At 52.6% G+C, this 17,579-nt stretch overlaps 1 protein-coding gene across 2 annotated transcripts in view; it reads right to left on the reverse strand.

Annotated features, from left to right (window-relative positions):
- The window catches only part of XPO7 (exportin 7), a 51,791-nt gene that overhangs the window by 33,702 nt on the left and 510 nt on the right, over positions 1 to 17,579 (reverse strand). For both annotated transcript variants that reach the window (XM_071579033.1, XM_071579032.1), the window contains exons 2-4: positions 3,998 to 4,144; positions 2,718 to 2,811; positions 443 to 609 (exon numbers count right to left, since the gene is read on the reverse strand). In XM_071579033.1, coding sequence (XP_071435134.1) covers positions 443 to 609; positions 2,718 to 2,811; positions 3,998 to 4,144 — 408 coding nt within the window. The remainder of the gene's footprint in view (positions 1 to 442; positions 610 to 2,717; positions 2,812 to 3,997; positions 4,145 to 17,579) is intronic.

Consider the following 17,579-nt stretch of genomic DNA (forward strand, 5'->3'; position numbering starts at 1 on the left):
ATTGAATTTCTTGTGCTTAGAATTTGAAATACATTGAATTTCTCATATATATATTTCTCACATATTTCTCATAATTTGAAATATATTGAATTTCTCGTGCTTAGAACTTGAAATGTAATTTCTCATGCTTAGAATATGAAATATATTGAATTTCTAGTGCTTAAAATATGAAATATATTGAATTTAGTGCTTAGAATTTGAAATATATTGAATTTCTAGTACTTAGAATTTGAAATACATTGAATTTCCAGCGCTCAGAACTCGAAATTGGCCTCACAGACCCAGACCCCAAGCCCTGACACACCCTGACCCCTCCTCGCCCTCGGAATTCCCAACTCCGCCACCCGAGGAGCGGTCGGGGGGGGAGCTCCAGAATTCCCCCCGAGGGCGGAAGATCCGCGGGGTTCTGCCTCTTCCCGGGGTTGTGCCGCGAAGGTCGGACCTGCAGGAAGCGGGTGACGTCGGTGATGACGTTCCTGAACACGTACTCGTCCTTCTGGCAGTCGAACCAGCCCAGCTTGGTGATCCGGGCGTAGAGCTGGATCAGCGCCTGCGTCACGAACGTCGCCAGCTTGGGCCGCGTCGCCAGGTAGTTGAGCACATAATTCCCTGGAAAACACGGCGGGAGGAGGAACCTCGGCGGGAGGAACGCACGGGGGAGATGGGGGGTTAGGAGATAAGGGTTGATCGGGTGGTGGTGGGTTTAAGATGATGGAAAGGGGCTGGGAGTGCCACATCCAGGTAATTCCAGGGATGGGGGTTCCACCAGCCCTTCCAAGTCAAACATGGCACATGGAATGGAGGTGGGAAGGTGTTTGAAGGAAATGGTGGGATGGAGACAAACACTGACCTCTAATTTATCACCTGGGAAGGGGCTGGAGAGAGGTGAGAATCCCATCCCTCAAGCTTGAGTGGTTTGTACCATCAGGTCCCAAAAAATCATGGCATTTATTAAAAATTTAAGGATGGAAAAGCCCTCTGAGATCATCCAGTCCAACCATCAAGCCAGGCCACCACAAACCATTCACCTCCAAGTGCCACATCCAGGCAATTCACCTCCAGGGATGGGGGTTCCACCAGCCCTTCCAAGCCAAACACGGCACATGGAATGGAGGTGGGAAGGTGTTTGAAGGAAATAGTGGGATGGAGACAAACACTGACCTCTAATTTATCACCTGGGAAGGGGCTGGAGAGAGGTGGGATTCCCACCCCTCAAGCCTGAGTTAGGACCATCAGGTCCAAAAAATCATGGAATTTATTAAAAATTTAAGGATGGAAAAGCCCTCTGAGATCATCCAGTCCAACCATCAAGCCAGGCCACCACAAACCATTCACCTCCAGGGATGGGAGTTCCACCAGCCCTTCCAAGCCAAACACGGCACATGGAATGGAGGTGGGAAGGTGTTTGAAGGAAATAGTGGGATGGAGACAAACACTGACCTCTAATTTATCAGTTTAAGACCTGGGAAGGGGCTGGAGACAGGTGGGATTCCCATCCCTCAAGCCTGAGTTAGGACCACTAGGTCCCAAAAAATCATGGAATTTATTAAAAATTTAAGGATGGAAAAGCCCTCTGAGATCATCCAGTTCAATCATCAAGCCAGGCCACCACAAACCATTCACCTCCAAGTGCCACATCCAGGCAATTCCAGGGATGGAGTTCCACCAGCCCTTCCAAGTCAAACATGGCACATGGAATGGAGGTGGGAAGGTGTTTGAAGGCAATAGTGGGATGGAGACAAACACTGACCTCTAATTTATCACCTGGGAAGGGGCTGGAGAGAGGTGGGATTCCCACCCCTCAAGCCTGAGTGGTTTGTACATTCAGGTCCAAAAAGTCATGGAATTTATTAAAAATTTAAGGATGGAAAAGCCCTCTGAGATCATCCAGTCCAACCATCAAGCCAGGCCACCACAAACCATTCACCTCCAGGGATGGGGTTCCACCAGCCCTTCCAAGCCAAACACGGCACATGGAATGGAGGTGGGAAGGTGTTTGAAGGAAATGGTGGGATGGAGACAAACACTGACCTCTAATTTATCAGTTTAAGACCTGGCAAGGTGCTGGAGACAGGTGGGATTCCCAGCCCTCAAACCTGAGCTGTTTGTACCATCAGGTCCCAAAAAATCATGGAATTTAATTTAAAAATTTAATGATGGAAAAGCCCTCTGAGATCATCAGCCCAGGCCACCACAAACCATTCCCCTCCAGCTGTCACATCCAGGTGTCTTTTGAACACTTCCAGGGGTGGGAATTTCACCAGCCCTTCCATGGCTGGACAACCCTACAGAGCCCAAATATTTCCAGACTTTTCCTTTTGTAAGAAGGAAAGCAGGTTGAGGAATTCCAACTCCTTCCTTGGAGGAAAGAATCCATCCCCCATTCCCAAGGAAGGAGCAGGGAGAGATTTAAATCCTCCAGATGATCTTTCAGAGACCCAAAAAGGACTTTCAGTTTTGAACACTCAGAAAAGGCAATTTTACATTCCAAAGGATCCTTTTTATCTGGAAAAATTCAGGATATTCAACCTTGAACTCTGAGTTCCCGATAAAAGGTGAAGATACCACAGGAATGTTCCTTTAACTTTCTGAGCATCCCAAACCTCAGGATGCTCAAACTGGAAAGCTCAGGAGCTTGCAGGAAACCTCCCAATTATGGATCAAGGTCCAGATGCCAAATATTCCCAAGAATTTGGGGAGACAAAGTCCATACTTACGGATATCTATTCGCTGCTCCAGCGGCAGGGGGTTGTTTGTGCGTGACACCAGTTTGGTAAGGCAGGTGGCTGCCAGTAACTGGGAATAGGATGACTGGGAAGAGGGAAAACAAACCCAAAAACACAAGAGAGAATTTTACTGAACAATTCAGACAGAGCAGGAAGGGATCTGAGTGGATTCGAAGCTAATTCTGTAATTGCTAAGTCTAAATATTCTACATCGAATTATTATTTTTTTTATCATTGTCATAATGATTAGTTGCAATATGTGTTTATTCTATGTTTTATAGGCATTAAAGTAAAACAAATTAGACTTGGGGAAGGAAAGGAAAAGCTTAAAGACAACAAAAATGCCACTGAAGGCAGGAGTAAAACTGAGAAGAGCAACTTGGAAGAGACCTCTGAGATCATCAAGTCCAACCCTTGGTCCAGCTCCAGTCCCTTTACCAGATCATGGCACTCAGTGCCACGGCCAAGCTCAGGTTCAAACCCTCCAGGGATGGGGAATCCACCCCCTCTCTGGGCAGCCCATTCCAATCCCTGAGCACTCTCTCTGCAAAGAATTTCTTTCTGCTCTCCAACTTCAATTTCCCCTGGCAGAGCTTGAGCCCATCGTGCCCCCTTGTCCTATTGCTGAGTGCCTGGGAGAAGAGACCAACCCCCACCTGGCCACAACTTCCCTTCAGGCAGTTCCAGACAGTGCTGAGGTCACCTCTGAGCCTCCTCTTCTCCAGGCTGAACACTCCCAGCTCCCTCAGCCTCTCCCCACAGCACTTGTGCTCCAGTCCCTTCTCCAGCCTCGTTGCTCTTCTCACTTGGGTTGGAAGAGACCTCTGAGATCATCAAATCCAACCCTTGGTCCAACTCCAGTCCCTTTACCAGATCATGGCACTCAGTGCCACTGCCAAGCTCAGTTTCAAACCCTCCAGGGATGGGGAATCCACCCCCTCTCTGGGCAGCCCATTCCAATCCCTGAGCACTCTCTCTGCAAAGAATTTCTTTCTGCTCTCCAGCTTCAAATTCCCCTGGCAGAGCTTGAGCCCATCGTGCCCCCTTGTCCTACTGCTGAGTGCCTGGGAGAAGAGGGTTGCACCAGGCACTCAACTGGCACCACCACAGCACCAATCCCAGCTTTTCTTGGCACTGCCTGCTCCCAAACTGAGCTCCAGGTTGTGTAGAATCCCAACACACCCTCCAGCCCTCGGGGTTGTTTCCCTTATCAGTGCCCCCATGCCATCATGCCAAGGAGGATTTTGGGCAGTCTCCTGGTTTTCACATACACTCCCTCTCTCCAGGAGCAGCTGGCACTTGCTCAGGCAGTCAGGGCTGTTGGTGAACTCCACCAGGGCTTTCTCCGCCTGCAGCCGTGTCGCCGTGTCCGTGGTCTCGTACAGCTGCTTGCACAGGTTCTCTAGCTGGGCCAGGCTCTGGAAAACAGGGACACAGCCAGGTGAGGGACAGGAGCAGGGACAGGGCACTCCTGGAATCAGAGTGGATTGGGTTGGAAAAGACCTCCAAGATCATCAAGTCCAATCCTTGATCCAACCCCACTGTGATCACCAGCCCAGGGCACAGAGTGCCCTGGGCTGGTGATCACAGTAGGGTTGGATCAAGATGTGGTGGATTCTCCCTCAGTGCCACTTCCATAGAATCACAGAATGATAGAATGGATTGGGTTGGAAAAGCCCTCCCAGATCATCAAGTTCAACCCTTGATCCAATCCCACTCCGTGCCCTGGGCTGGTGATCACAGTGGGGTTGGATCAAGATGTGGTGGATTCTCCCTCAGTGCCACATCCATAGAATCATAGAATCACGGAATGGATTGGGTTGGAAAAGAGCTCAGAGATCATCAAGTCCAACCCTTGATCCAACTCTACTGTGATCACCAGCCCCAGCTCCCTCAGCCCCTTCCAAACTCCATTCCCATCCCTGGACACAAATCCCTCCACCACCTCAGTAGGACAACAAGGAATCAGAACTAATAAAATCCTGGTAAAAAGAAGTTTTTAAACATTTTTGCATCCCTAGAGAAGCTCAAGGAAGGGGCTTCCCTGCAGCTGGTTCCGTTCCCACCTTCAGGGCTGGGCACTCCAAACCTCCCTGTGCAGCCCCTTCCAAGGCCTGACCAGCCTTTCCATGGAGAAATTCCTCCTCCTGCTGTCCCACCTGCCCCTCTCCTGGCCCAGCCTGAGGCTGTTCCCTCTGCTCCTGTCCCTGTTTCCCCCTCCTGGCAGGGATTGCAGAGCCAGAAGGTCCCCCCTGAGCCTCCTTTTCTCCAGCTGAGCCCCCCCAGCTCCCTCAGGAGTTCTCCAGACCCTTCCCCAGCTCCCTCAGCCCCTCCAGCCCCTTCCCAGCTCCATTCCCATCCCTGGACACAAATCCCTCCACCACCTCAGTAGGACAACAAGGAATCACAACTACTAAAATCCTGGTAAAAAGAAGTTTTTAAACATTTTTGCATCCCTGGAGAAACCCAAGGAAGGGGCTTCCCTGCAGCCGGTTCCGTTCCCACCTCCAGGGCTTGGGCACTCCAAACCTCCCTGGGCAGCCTCTTCCAAATCCTGACCAGCCTTTCCATGGAGAAATTTCTCCTGCTGTCCCACCTGCCCCTCTCCTGGCCCAGCCTGAGGCTGTTCCCTCTGCTCCTGTCCCTGTTTCCCCCTCCTGGCAGGGATTGCAGAGCCAGAAGGTGCCCCCTGAGCGTCCTTTTCTCCAGGCTGAGCCCCCCCAGCTCCCTCAGGAGTTCTCCAGACCCTTCCCCAGCTCCCTCAGCCCCTCCAGCCCCTTCCCAGCTCCATTCCCATCCCTGGACACAAATCCCTGGGAAGCAGCTCCACCACCTCAGTAGGACAACAAGGAATCACAACTACTAAAATCCTGGTAAAAAGAAATTTTTAAACATTTTTGCATCCCTGGAGAAGCCCAAGGAAGGGGCTTGTTCCGTTCCCACCTCCCGAGGCCAATTCCCTGCGATTCCTGTGCCTTGTTTTTTGTGTGACAAACCCCCCTTGTTTGTGCCAGTCCGTGCCAGCCTTCCCAGCCTTCCCGAGGATCCCAGTTAACCCCCTCGGAGCCAGAGGGAGCTCAGGGAAACAGAGACTCAAACCAAACAGCTCCCAAAATCCGGGAGAACCAACGGAACAACCAAAGACCTGGCAGCAGGGACACGGATAAGTGACACTGTGGGCACCAAAGCACAGAATTCCTGAAAAAAATCACAGGTCTGGAAAAGGGAAATTATCCAGGAATGTGAATCCAGCAACTCAATAAGGAATAAAAGTGTTGTCTCCTCACAGTGGATTCATCCAACCAGGATTTAAAGATATTTCTCCTGTCTCTGACTGAGCAGTCTCAGCTGTCCCTGGATCCCTGTCCAGGAAATCCTGGATCCTTTTCCCTACAGGATCCCTGGAAATGGAGCTGCAGAGAGGGATGGGGAGTATTTAAGGACATGGAAAAGCACCAAAGCCTAAAAGGGCAACTCTGAGGGAAAGCCAAAATCCAAACTTGGGACTTTTCATCCAATTATTTCAAGCTTGTAAATGGTAGTTTTATTTTTTAACTTCATCTGCTCAAATATCCAAAAAAAAAACCCAACTCAGGATTCCTGAGAAATGTAATCCAACCAAATAAATTGATGGGAATTAGACATAATTTTTAGGAATGTTTCACCAATAAATTCCTTCCTTTTGTGCCTCACCTCAGTCATTAAGCAGAGCAGTTGAGCTGCTCTGATCCTGCATTCCAGGGGTTCAACATTTTAAATTTTCAGGATAATACTGACAGGAACAACGAGGATTATTCCAGGCTGGAAAGCCCAGGGATGGGCTGGAGAAGGAGCAGCAAGTCCTGGGGATTATTGCCCTGCACAGCCCAGGCAGCACCTTCTCCTCAGGCAGATAAAAAGGACCATTGAGAGGGTGATTATGCCGGGCTGGAGCTCTGGGGGCTCCTGATAAGGGGGCAGAGCAGGAGCCAGCAGGGCCTGGCACACGGACACTCCGGATCCTGCTGGAACCACGGGCACGGGATGGGCACGGGGTGGGCACGGGGTGGGCACGGGGTGGGCACGGGGTGGGCATGGGGTGGGCACGGGATGGGCATGGGGTGGGCACGGGGTGGGCATGGGGTGGGCATGGGGTGGGCACGGGGTGGGCATGGGATGGGCACGGGGTGGGCATGGGGTGGGCATGGGGTGGGCATGGGGTGGGCACGGGATGGGCATGGGGTGGGCACGGGGTGGGCATGGGATGGGCACGGGGTGGGCACGGGGTGGGCATGGGGTGGGCACGGGGTGGGCACAGGATGGGCACGGGGTGGGCATGGGGTAGGACGGGGTGGGCACGGGGAGCCAAAAGGAAACCAGCACTGGATGGAATTCCAGCTAACCCAAGTTAAGGAATCATGGAATGGTTTGGGGTGGAAAGGAGCTTCAAATCCATCCAGTCCCTGCCATGGGCAGGGAAACCTTTCATGGGATCAGGTTGGTCCAACCTGGCCATGAGTTATGGATCATGGAATGGTTTGGGGTGGGAAGGAGCTTCAAATCCATCCAGTTCAACCCCATGGGCAGGGAAACCTTTCATGGGATCAGGTTGGTCCAACCTGGCCATGAGTTATGGATCATGGAATGGTTTGGGGTAGGAAGGAGCTTCAAATCCATCCAGTTCAACCCCACGGGCAGGGAAACCTTTCATGGGATCAGGTTGGTCCAACCCGGCCATGACTTATGGATCATGGAATAGTTTGGGGTGGGAAGGACCTTCAAATCCATCCAGTCCCACCCCCTGCCATGGGCAGGGACACCTTCCACAGGATCAGGTTGCTCCAACCTGGCCATGAGTTATGGATCATGGAATGGTTTGGGGTGGAAAGGAGCTTCAAATCCATCCAGTTCCACTCCCTGCCATGGGCAGGGACACCTTCCACTATCCCAGGTTGCTCCAGCCTGGCCTTGGACACTTCCAGGGATGGGGCATCCCCTGGGAAATCCATTCCAGGGCCTCACCATCCTGACAGGGAGGAATTCCTTCCCAATATCCCATCTAAGCTTGCCCTCCTTCATCTCACAGTGGTGGGAACAGACTGGAATGTTATTCCTTTCCCTCCAACATTTTATGACTAAGGAATATCAATTATGGAGCCAGGCTGGGATTGCTGGGAGGGTTCACCTGGAGAAGAGAAACTCCAGCGAGACCTCAGAGCCCCTTCCAGAGCCTAAAGGGGCTCCAGGAGAGCTGGAGAGGGATTTGGGATGAGGGATGGAGGGACAGGACATAGGGAATGGCTTCCCAGTGCCAGAGGGCAGGGATAGGTGGGATATTGGGAAGAGATTCCTCTGGTGAAGGAGGTGAGGAGTCTCCTGGCAGATCCCAGGGAGGAAAACTCCAACCTGAGACACCAAAGTGCCCTGGGATGAGGGTTCAGGAGAAAACAAAACCTTCCCAAATTCCCCCCAAACTCTGGAGGCACCTCTGGATGTGTGAACAGAAAAGCTGCTCCAGGACAGCTCAAAGTCACAGCCAGAAACAGCCAAACAATCCCAGCAAAGGAGCTCCAGCTCACTGGGCAAACTGGTGCCAGCTCACTGGGCAAACTGGTGCCAGCTCACTGGGCAAACTGGTGCCAGCTCTCTGGTTAAACTGGTGCCAGCTCACTGGGCAAACTGGTGCCAGCTCTCTGGTTAAACTGGTGCCAGCTCTGGTTAAACTGTTGCCAGCTCTGGCCAAATTGGTGCCAGCTCACTGGGTAAACTGGTGCCAGCTCACTGGTTAAACTGGTGCCAGCTCTGGCCAAACTGGTGCCAGCTCTGGCCAAACTGGTGCCAGCTCTCTGGTCACACTGGTGTCAGCTCTCTGGTTAAACTGGTGCCAGCTCTGGTTAAACTGTTGCCAGCTCTGGCCAAATTGGTGCCAGCTCACTGGGCAAACTGGTGCCAGCTCACTGGTTAAACTGGTGCCAGCTCACTGGGCAAACTGGTGCCAGCTCACTGTTAAACTGGTGCCAGCTCTGGTTAAACTGGTGCCAGCTCTGGTCAAATTGGTGCCAGCTCACTGGTTAAACTGTTGCCAGCTCTGGTTAAACTGGTGCCAGCCCACTGGTCAAACTGGTGCCAGCTCACTGGCCAAACTGGTGCCAGCTCTGGTTAAACTGGTGCCAGCCCACTGGTCAAACTGGTGCCAGCTCACTGGCCAAACTGGTGCCAGCTCACTGGTCACACTGGTGCCAGCTCACTGGTCAAACTGGTGCCAGCTCTCTGGTCACACTGGTGCCAGCTCTGGCCAAACTGGTGCCAGCTCACTGGCCAAACTGGTGCCAGCTCTCTGGGCACACTGGTGGCAGCTCTGGTCAAACTGGTGCCAGCTCACTGGCCAAACTGGTGCCAGCCCAGCTGGCTCAAGGGGCAGAGCAGACACAACAAAGCCATTTCCAGCCGGGTGTCCTTGGACTGTCACTCTGCGATCTCCGCGTTCCCAAACACTGCCCTGGCCATTCCAGGGCACGGAGTTTGCCAGCAGGAATTCCACCAAACCCCTGGGATGATGGAGCAGGAACAGCTCTGCCCAGTGGGAATGGGCAGGGGGAAGTCAGAGGGGCAGGACTGGGAATGAGCCATGGAAAAGCTGTGCTTGAAAATGAGATTTTTGGGGAAATGCCACTGCAGGACACCCAGAAATCCTTGGAATGCAGGACTTTCATCTGGGACCTCCAGAGTCCCCTCTGGGACTCCTAAAATTCCCTCCAAGACCTCCGAAGTTCCTTCCAGAACCTCCAAAGTTCCCTCTGGGACCTTCGAATTCCCGTTTGGGATTCCTAAAATTCCCTCCAGGACTTCCAAAGTTCCCAAGACCTTCAAAGTTCCTTCCAGGATCCCTAAAGTTCCTTCCAGGACTTTCAAAGTTCCCTCTGGGACCCCTAAAGTCCCTTCCAGGACCTTTAAAGTTCCTTCAGGACCTTCCAAGTTCCCTTGGGGACTCCTAAAATTCAGTCCAGGACTTCCAAAGTTTCCAAGACCTCCAAAGGTCCTTCCAGGACTTCCAAAGTACTATCTGAGACCCCCAGAGTTCTCTCCAGGACCTCCAAAGTTCCCTCTGGGACCACCAGAGTTCTCTCCAGAACCTCCAAAGTCCCTTCCAGAACCTCCAAAGTCCCTTCCAGAACCTCCAAAGTCCCTTCCAGGACCTCCAAAGTCCCTTCCAGGACCTCCAACGTCCCTTCCAGGACCTCCAACGTCCCTTCCAGGACCTCCAAAGTCCTTTCCAGAACCTCCAAAGTCCCTTCCAGAACCTCCAAAGTCCCTTCCAGAACCTCCAAAGTCCTTTCCAGAACCTCCACAGTCCCTCTGGGACCTCCAAAGTCCCTTCCAGAACCTCCAAAGTCCTTTCCAGAACCTTCAAAGTCCCTTCCAGGGCCTCCAAAGTTCCCTCTGGGACCCCAGAGTCTCCTCTGGGACCCCTAAAGTTCCTTCCAGGACCTCCAAAGTGCCCTCCAGGACTTCCAAAGTCCCTTCAGGACCCCCAAAGTCCCTTCAGGACCTCCAAAGTCCCTTCAGGACCCCCAAAGTCCCTTCAGGACCTCCAAAGTTCCCTCTGGGACCTCCACAGTCCCTTCCAGGACTTCCAACATCCCTTCCAGGACTTCCAAAGTTCCCTCTGGGACCCCCAAAGTCCCTTCAGGACCCCCAAAGTCCCTTCCAGAACCTCCAAAGTCCTTTCAGGACCTCCACAGTCCCTTCCAGAACCTCCAAAGGTCCTTCCAGGACTTCCAAAGTACTATCTGAGACCCCCAGAGTTCTCTCCAGGACCTCCAAAGTTCCCTCTGGGACCACCAGAGTTCTCTCCAGAACCTCCAAAGTCCCTTCCAGAACCTCCAAAGTCCCTTCCAGGACCTCCAAAGTGCCCTCCAGGACTTTCAAAGTCCCTTCAGGACCCCCAAAGTCCCTTCCAGAACCTCCAAAGTTCCTTCAGGACCCCCAAAGTCCCTTCAGGACCTCCAAAGTTCCTTCCAGGACCTCCAAAGTTCCTTCCAGGACCTCCAAAGTCCCTTCAGGACCCCCAAAGTCCCTTCAGGACCTCCAAAGTCCCCTCTGGGACCCCTAAAGTTCCTTCCAGGACCTCTAAAGTGCCCTCCAGGACCTCCACAGTCCCTTCCAGGACTTCCAAAGTTCCCTCTGGGACCTCCAAAGTCCCTTCAGGACCCCCAGTGTCCCTCCACGACCTCCAAAGTTCCTTCCAGGACTTCCAAAGTTCCTTCCAGGACTTCCCAAGTTCCCTCCAGGTGTTGCAGAGGGGACCAGGAAGGAACCCCTCCCTGAACTGCCCCCGTGTCCCTCCAGCTTCCAGCTGAAATCCCACATCTCCTGCTGGTTTTCCACAGCTTTGGGGCTGAGCATCCAAACAACAATCAAGTTTCTGAAAGCCCAAGGCTGAAATAATTAAATAATTAACTGGGAAAGGGGCTCATTTGCAAAGGAAACGCTGCCAGGTTTATTTTTAGCCAAACCAGTTTCCACCTCCACAGATCCACAACGTTCCCTTGGGCTATTCCAAGAGAATTCCAAGGCCTTAAGGAGGTTTTCAGGGACACAGGGAAGGGAAAAGCTTGAACTGAAAGGAAAAAAAAAAAGGAAGGAATTGAAGTCATTTGGAGTCAGGCAGCACCAGGACTCCTTCCCAAGTGGGAATCACCAATCCAGGTCTCCAGGGGTCCCTCTGGAGTGAGATCCATGTCCTGGATTCCCAGAGCCAAATCAGGATCTTTGGGAATCCAGAACATGCAAGGAATGGAAAATTTGGGATAGGGAAACAATTGTGTTGCCTCAGGACACGGGAACAGCACAAAGGAGACTCCAACAGCAGGGAGGGAAAGGCTGGAAAACTCTGGGATTGGAAACTCCCTGAAATCCCAGTGTGGAAGCAAAAAAAAGGGATTCAATTCCCTTTTGAGATCCCAGATTCCTGAATTCTCTATCCCAGATTCCTGAATTCTCTATCCCAGATTCCTGAATTTCTCTATCCCAGATTCCTGAATTCCCTGTCCCAGATTCCTGAATTCTCCATCCCAGATTCCTGATTTCTCCATCCCAGATTCCTGATTTCTCCATCCCAGATTCCTGATTTCTCCATCCCAGATTCCTGAATTCTCCATCCCAGATTCCTGATTTCTCCATCCCAGATTCCTGAATTCTCTATCCCAGATTCCTGAATTCCCTATCCCAGACTTAAAAGTTTGTTTTGATCCTTTCCTGCTGCTCCACAGGGAAAAGGGAAAACTCCAGGTGGGATGAGCCCAGAAAAAAATGGGATTGGGATCCAGCACAGCAGGGCAGATCCAGGAAAATGGGATTGGGATCCACCAAACGAGGTAAAATCCATAAAAAATGGGATTGGGATCTACCAAACCAGATCCAATCCAGAAAAAATGGGACTGGGCTTTACTAAACCAGGTCAAATCCAGAAAAAAAAAAGTTTTGGCTTCACCACACCAGGTTAAATCCATAAAAAATGGGATTGGGATCCACCAAACGAGGTAAAATCCATAAAAAATGGGATTGGGATCCATCACACCAGGTCAAATCCAGAAAAGAAATTGGTTTGAGGCTTTACCAGACTGTTATTCCTTTCCCTCAAATATTTTATGTCTATGGAATGTCAATTATGGGATATCAGGGATTGCTGGGGGTGTTCCCCTGGAAAAGGGAAGGATCCAGGGAGAGCTGAGAGCCCCTTCCAGAGGCTCCAGGAGAGCTGGAGAGGGATTTGGGATGAGGGACAGGACACAGGGAATGGCTTCCCACAGGGATAGGTGGGATATTGGGAAGGAATTCCTGGCTGGGAGGGTGGGAAGGGATGGGATGGAATTCCCAGAGAAGCTGCGGCTGCTCCAGCCCTGGGAGTGTCCAAGGCCAGGTTGGAGCCCCCTGGGACAGTGGGAGGTGTCCCTGGGACTGTGGGAGGTGACCCTGGGACAGTGGGAGGTGTCCCTGGGACAGTGGGAGGTGACCCTGGGACAGTGGGAGGTGTCCCTGGGACAGTGGGAGGTGTCCCTGGGTCAGTGGGGGTGTCCCTGGGACTGTGGGAGGTGACCCTGGGACAGTGGGAGGTGACCCTGGGACAGTGGGAGGTGACCCTGGGACAGTGGGAGGTGTCCCTGCCCAGGGCAGGGGGTGGCACTGGGTGATGTCCAAGGTCTCTTCCAATCCAAACCATTCCATGAATCCATGTGCTGGTTTAGATGGGATATTGAGAAGGAATCCTTTCCTGGGAGGGTGGGAAAGGCCTGGGATGGAATTCCCAGAGAAACTGTGGCTGCTCCATCCCTGGGAATGTCCAAGGCCAGGTTGGAACAATCCAGTCTAAGGGAAGATGTTCCCACAATTCCTTCCCAAAATCCATCCTAAACCTCCTCTCTGTCCCTTGGAATCCCTTCCCTCCTGTCCTGTCATTCCAAATCCCACCCAATCCCACCCAACCACAATTCTCAGCTCCATTTATCCCCTTCAGGAGCTCCTGGAGGAGCTGCAGGTGCTTTAAAGGAATTTCCAACCCACTTTTCCCCTCCCCAAAGTCCTGCTGTTAAACTTTAACCACCTTGGACTCACCAATTCCAACCCTGTTCCTGAAAACTTCCACTTGCCCAATCCAATCTTTAGGATTGGAAGCATTTCAGTGTCAAACCATTTATGTTTTAAAAGCAGAGCTCCAACAAATCCAGTTTTTTGGGGGGTTATTTTTCAGGAAAACTGTTGAATAACGAAGCAATTCCTGCCCTGGGCTCACCCAGGAAACGTTTCCCAACAACCCTCCCAGGTTAATAAACTGCTCACCCTTGTGGTTCACAGGGGGAGCAAAGAGGAGGAAGATATTTATTTAAAAAGTTGCAGAGATAATAAATAACTCCCAGTCCTTACATTTTATCCAGGATTTTGGCCACTGTGCAAACCCAGCGCCAGCTCAACCAAAATATTATGCACAAAACACCCCCAGCTGCTCCTCTTTTACCTTTGTCTGGCCCTGGCAGTGACAGCAGCAGCTCCTCAAGGGGTTTGGGTCCTTTCACAGGGGGCTTGGGGGGCCTTTCACAGGGTTTTGAGGCCCTACAGAGGGTCTTTGATCTCCTGCAGAAGGTTTGGGTCCCCTCAGAAGGTCTGGGGCCCTTTCAGAGGGTTTTGGGGTCCCTTTCAGAGGGTCTTTTATGTTCTACAGAAGGTTTGGGTCCCTTTCAGAGGGTTTTGGGGACCCTCCAGAGGGTTTTGGGGTCCCTTTCAGAGGGTTTTTGGGTCCCCTCAGAAGGTTTTGGTCCCTTTCAGAAGGTCTTTGGTTTGTTTATGGTTTTTGGGGTCCCTTTCAGAGGGTTTTGGGTCCCCTCAGAGGGTTTTGGGGACCCTTTCAGAGGGTTTTGGTCCCTTTCAGAGGGTTTTGAGGCCCTTCAGAGGGTCTTTGATCTCCTGCAGAAGGTTTGGGTCCCCTCAGAAGGTCTGGGTGCCTTTCAGAGGGTTTTGGGGACCCTTTCAGAGGGTTTTGGTCCCTTTCAGAGGGTTTTGAGGCCCTTCAGAGGGTCTTTGATCTCCTGCAGAAGGTTTGGGTCCCCTCAGAAGGTCTGGGTGCCTTTCAGAGGGTTTTGGGGTCCCCTCAGAGGATTTTGGGGACCCTTTCAGAGGGTTTTTGGGTCCCCTCAGAAGGTTTTGGTCCCTTTCAGGAGGTCTCTGGTTTGTTCACAGGGTTTTTGGGGTCCCTTTCAGAGGGTTTTGAGGCCCTACAGAGGGTCTTTGATCTCCTGCAGAAGGTGTGGGTCCCCTCAGAAGGTCTGGGTGCCTTTCAGAGGGTTTTGGGGTCCCCTCAGAGGATTTTGGGGACCCTTTCAGAGGGTTTTTGGGTCCCCTCAGAAGGTTTTGGTCCCTTTCAGGAGGTCTCTGGTTTGTTCACAGGGTTTTTGGTGTCCCTTTCAGAGGGTTTTGGTCCCTTTCACAGGGTTTTGAGGCCCTTCAGAGGGTCTTTGATCTCCTGCAGAAGGTTTGGGTCCCCTCAGAAGGTCTGGGTGCCTTTCAGAGGGTTTTTGGGGCCCTTTCAGAGGGTTTTGGGGTCCCTTTCAGAGGGTTTTTGGGGACCCTCCAGAGGGTTTTGGGGGTCCCTTTCAGAGGGTTTTTGGGTCCCCTCAGAAGGTTTTGGTCCCTTTCAGAAGGTCTTTGGTTTGTTTATGGTTTTTGGGGTCCCTTTCAGAGGGTTTTGGGTCCCCTCAGAGGGTTTTGGGGACCCTTTCAGAGGGTTTTGGGTCCCTTTCAGAGGGTTTTGAGGCCCTTCAGAGGGTCTTTGATCTCCTGCAGAAGGTTTGGGTCCCCTCAGAAGGTCTGGGTGCCTTTCAGAGGGTTTTTGGGGTCCCCTCAGAAGGTTTTGGTCCCTTTCAGGAGGTCTCTGGTTTGTTCACAGGGTTTTTGGTGTCCCTTTCAGAGGGTTTTGGTCCCTTTCAGAGGGTTTTGAGGCCCTTCAGAGGGTCTTTGATCTCCTACAGAAGGTTTGGGTCCCCTCAGAAGGTCTGGGTGCCTTTCAGAGGGTTTTTGGGGTCCCTTTCAGAGGGTCTTTGATCTCCTACAGAAGGTTTGGGTCCCCTCAGAGGGTTTTGGGGTCCCTTTCACAGGGTTTTGAGGCCCTTCAGAGGGTCTTTGATCTCCTGCAGAAGGTTTGGGTCCCCTCAGAGGGTTTTTGGGACCCTTTCAGAGGGTTTTGAGGCCCTTCAGAGGGTCTTTGATCTCCTGCAGAAGGTTTGGGTCCCTTTTAGAGGGTTTTGGGTCCTCTCAGAGGGTTTTGGGTCCCCTCAGAGGGTTTTTGGGTCCCCTCAGAGGATTTTTGGGACCCTTTCAGAGGGTTTTGAGGCCCTTCAGAGGGTCTTTGATCTCCTACAGAAGGTTTGGGTCCCTTTTAGAGGGTTTTGGGTCCTCTCAGAGGGTTTTGGGGACCCTTTCAGAGTGTTTTGGGTCCCCTCAGAGGGTTTTTGGGTCCCCTCAGAGGGTTTTGAGGCCCTTCAGAGGGTCTTTGATCTCCTGCAGAAGGTTTGGGTCCCCTCAGAAGGTCTGGGTCCCTTTCAGAGGGTCTTTGGTCCCTTTCAGAGGGTTTTTGGGGCCCTTTCAGAGGGTCTTTGGTCCCTTTCAGAGGGTCTTTGACCTCCTACAGAAGGTTTGGGTCCTTTTAGGGAGTTTTGGGTCCTCTCAGAGGATTTTGGGGACCCTTTCAGAGAGTTTTTGTGTCCCCTCAGAGGGTTTTGGGGGCCCTTCAGAGGGTCTTTGATCTCCTACAGAAGGTTTGGGTCCCTTTTAGGGGGTTTTGGGTCCTCTCAGAGGGTTTTGGGGACCCTCAGAGGGTTTTGAGGCTCTTCAGAGGGTCTTTTATGTCCTACAGAAGGTTTGGGTCCCCTTAAAGGGTTTTTGGTCCCTTTCAGAGGGTTTTGGGGACCCTTTCAGAGGGTTTCTGGTCCCTTTCAGAGGGTTTTGTGTCCCCTCAGAGGATTTTTGGTCCCTTTCAGAGTGTTTTGGGTCCCCTCAGAGGATTTTTGGTCCCTTTCAGAGTGTTTTGGGTCCCCTCAGAGGGTTTTGGGGACCCTTTCAGAGGGTTTGGGCCCTTTCAGAGCATTTTGGGGTCCCTTTCAGAGGGTTTTTGGTCTCCTGCAGAAGGTTTTGGTCCCTTTCAGAGAATATTTGGGTCCTTTCAGAGGGTTTTGTGTCCCCTCAGAGGGTTTTGGTGCCTTCCAGAGGGTTTTGGGGGCCCTTTCAGAGGGTTTTGTGTCCCCTCAGAGGGTTTTGGTGCCTTCCAGAGGGTTTTGGGGGCCCTTTCAGAGGGTTTTTGGTCTCTTTCAGAGGCTTTTGTGTCCCCTCAGAGGGTTTTTGGTCCCTTTCAGAGGGTTTTTGGGTCCCCTCAGAGGGTTTTTTGGTCCCTTTCAGAGGGTTTTGTGTCCCTCAGAGGGTTTTGGGTCCCTTCCAGAGGGTCTCTGGTCTGTTCCCAGGGGTCTGAGTCCCCTCACAGGGGTTTTGGTCCCTCCCCACCCTCCTGGGAGCTGCTGCCACCCCTGAATTCCCTCCAGGCTCCACCACCACCACCAACTTCTCCACGCTGGGTTTCACTTTTAACACTTCACCTGCACTCCCAAGTCTCTCCACAGCTGGAAAACAACCCAAACACGGCCAGGAATCCCAAGGATCCCCACCAGGATCATCCAGCACTGGGATCATCCCCCACAGACACCAGGGAAGAGGCACAGGGATGGAGGGAGGAGGCTGGTTGTTGGTTTCCAAAGGGAAAAGCAGGACCTGAGGGCTCTTCTCCCAAATATTTCCCCACCAGGAATGCTGGAAACACTCACAGGGCCAGCTGGGAGGGGGAGGCAAAGGGATCTGTGGGGGGACAAGGAGGGGATGGGGGACATGGAGGGCACAGTGGGGACCTGGGGGGACACATGGAGGGGATGGGGGGACACGGAGGGACACACAGATGGACATGGAGGGACACACGGATGGACGGGGGGACACGGAGGGACACACGGATGGACATGAGGGACACACGGATGGACATGGAGGGACACACGGATGGACATGGAGGGACATGGAGGGACACACGGATGGACAGGGGGACATGGAGGGACACAGTGGGACATGGAGGGACACACGGATGGACAGGGGGACACGGAGGGACACACAGACGGACATGGAGGGACACACGGATGGACGGGGGGACACGGAGGGGTACGGTGGGACACACGGATGGACGGGGGGACACGGAGGGACACACGGAGGGTCGGGGGGACACACGGATGGACGGGGGGCACACACGGATGGACGGGGGGCACACGGAGGGGCACGGTGGGACACACGGAT

This window comes from Pithys albifrons, chromosome 29 (genome assembly GCF_047495875.1).
Source record: "Pithys albifrons albifrons isolate INPA30051 chromosome 29, PitAlb_v1, whole genome shotgun sequence".
NCBI classification, from domain to species: Eukaryota; Metazoa; Chordata; class Aves; order Passeriformes; family Thamnophilidae; genus Pithys; species Pithys albifrons.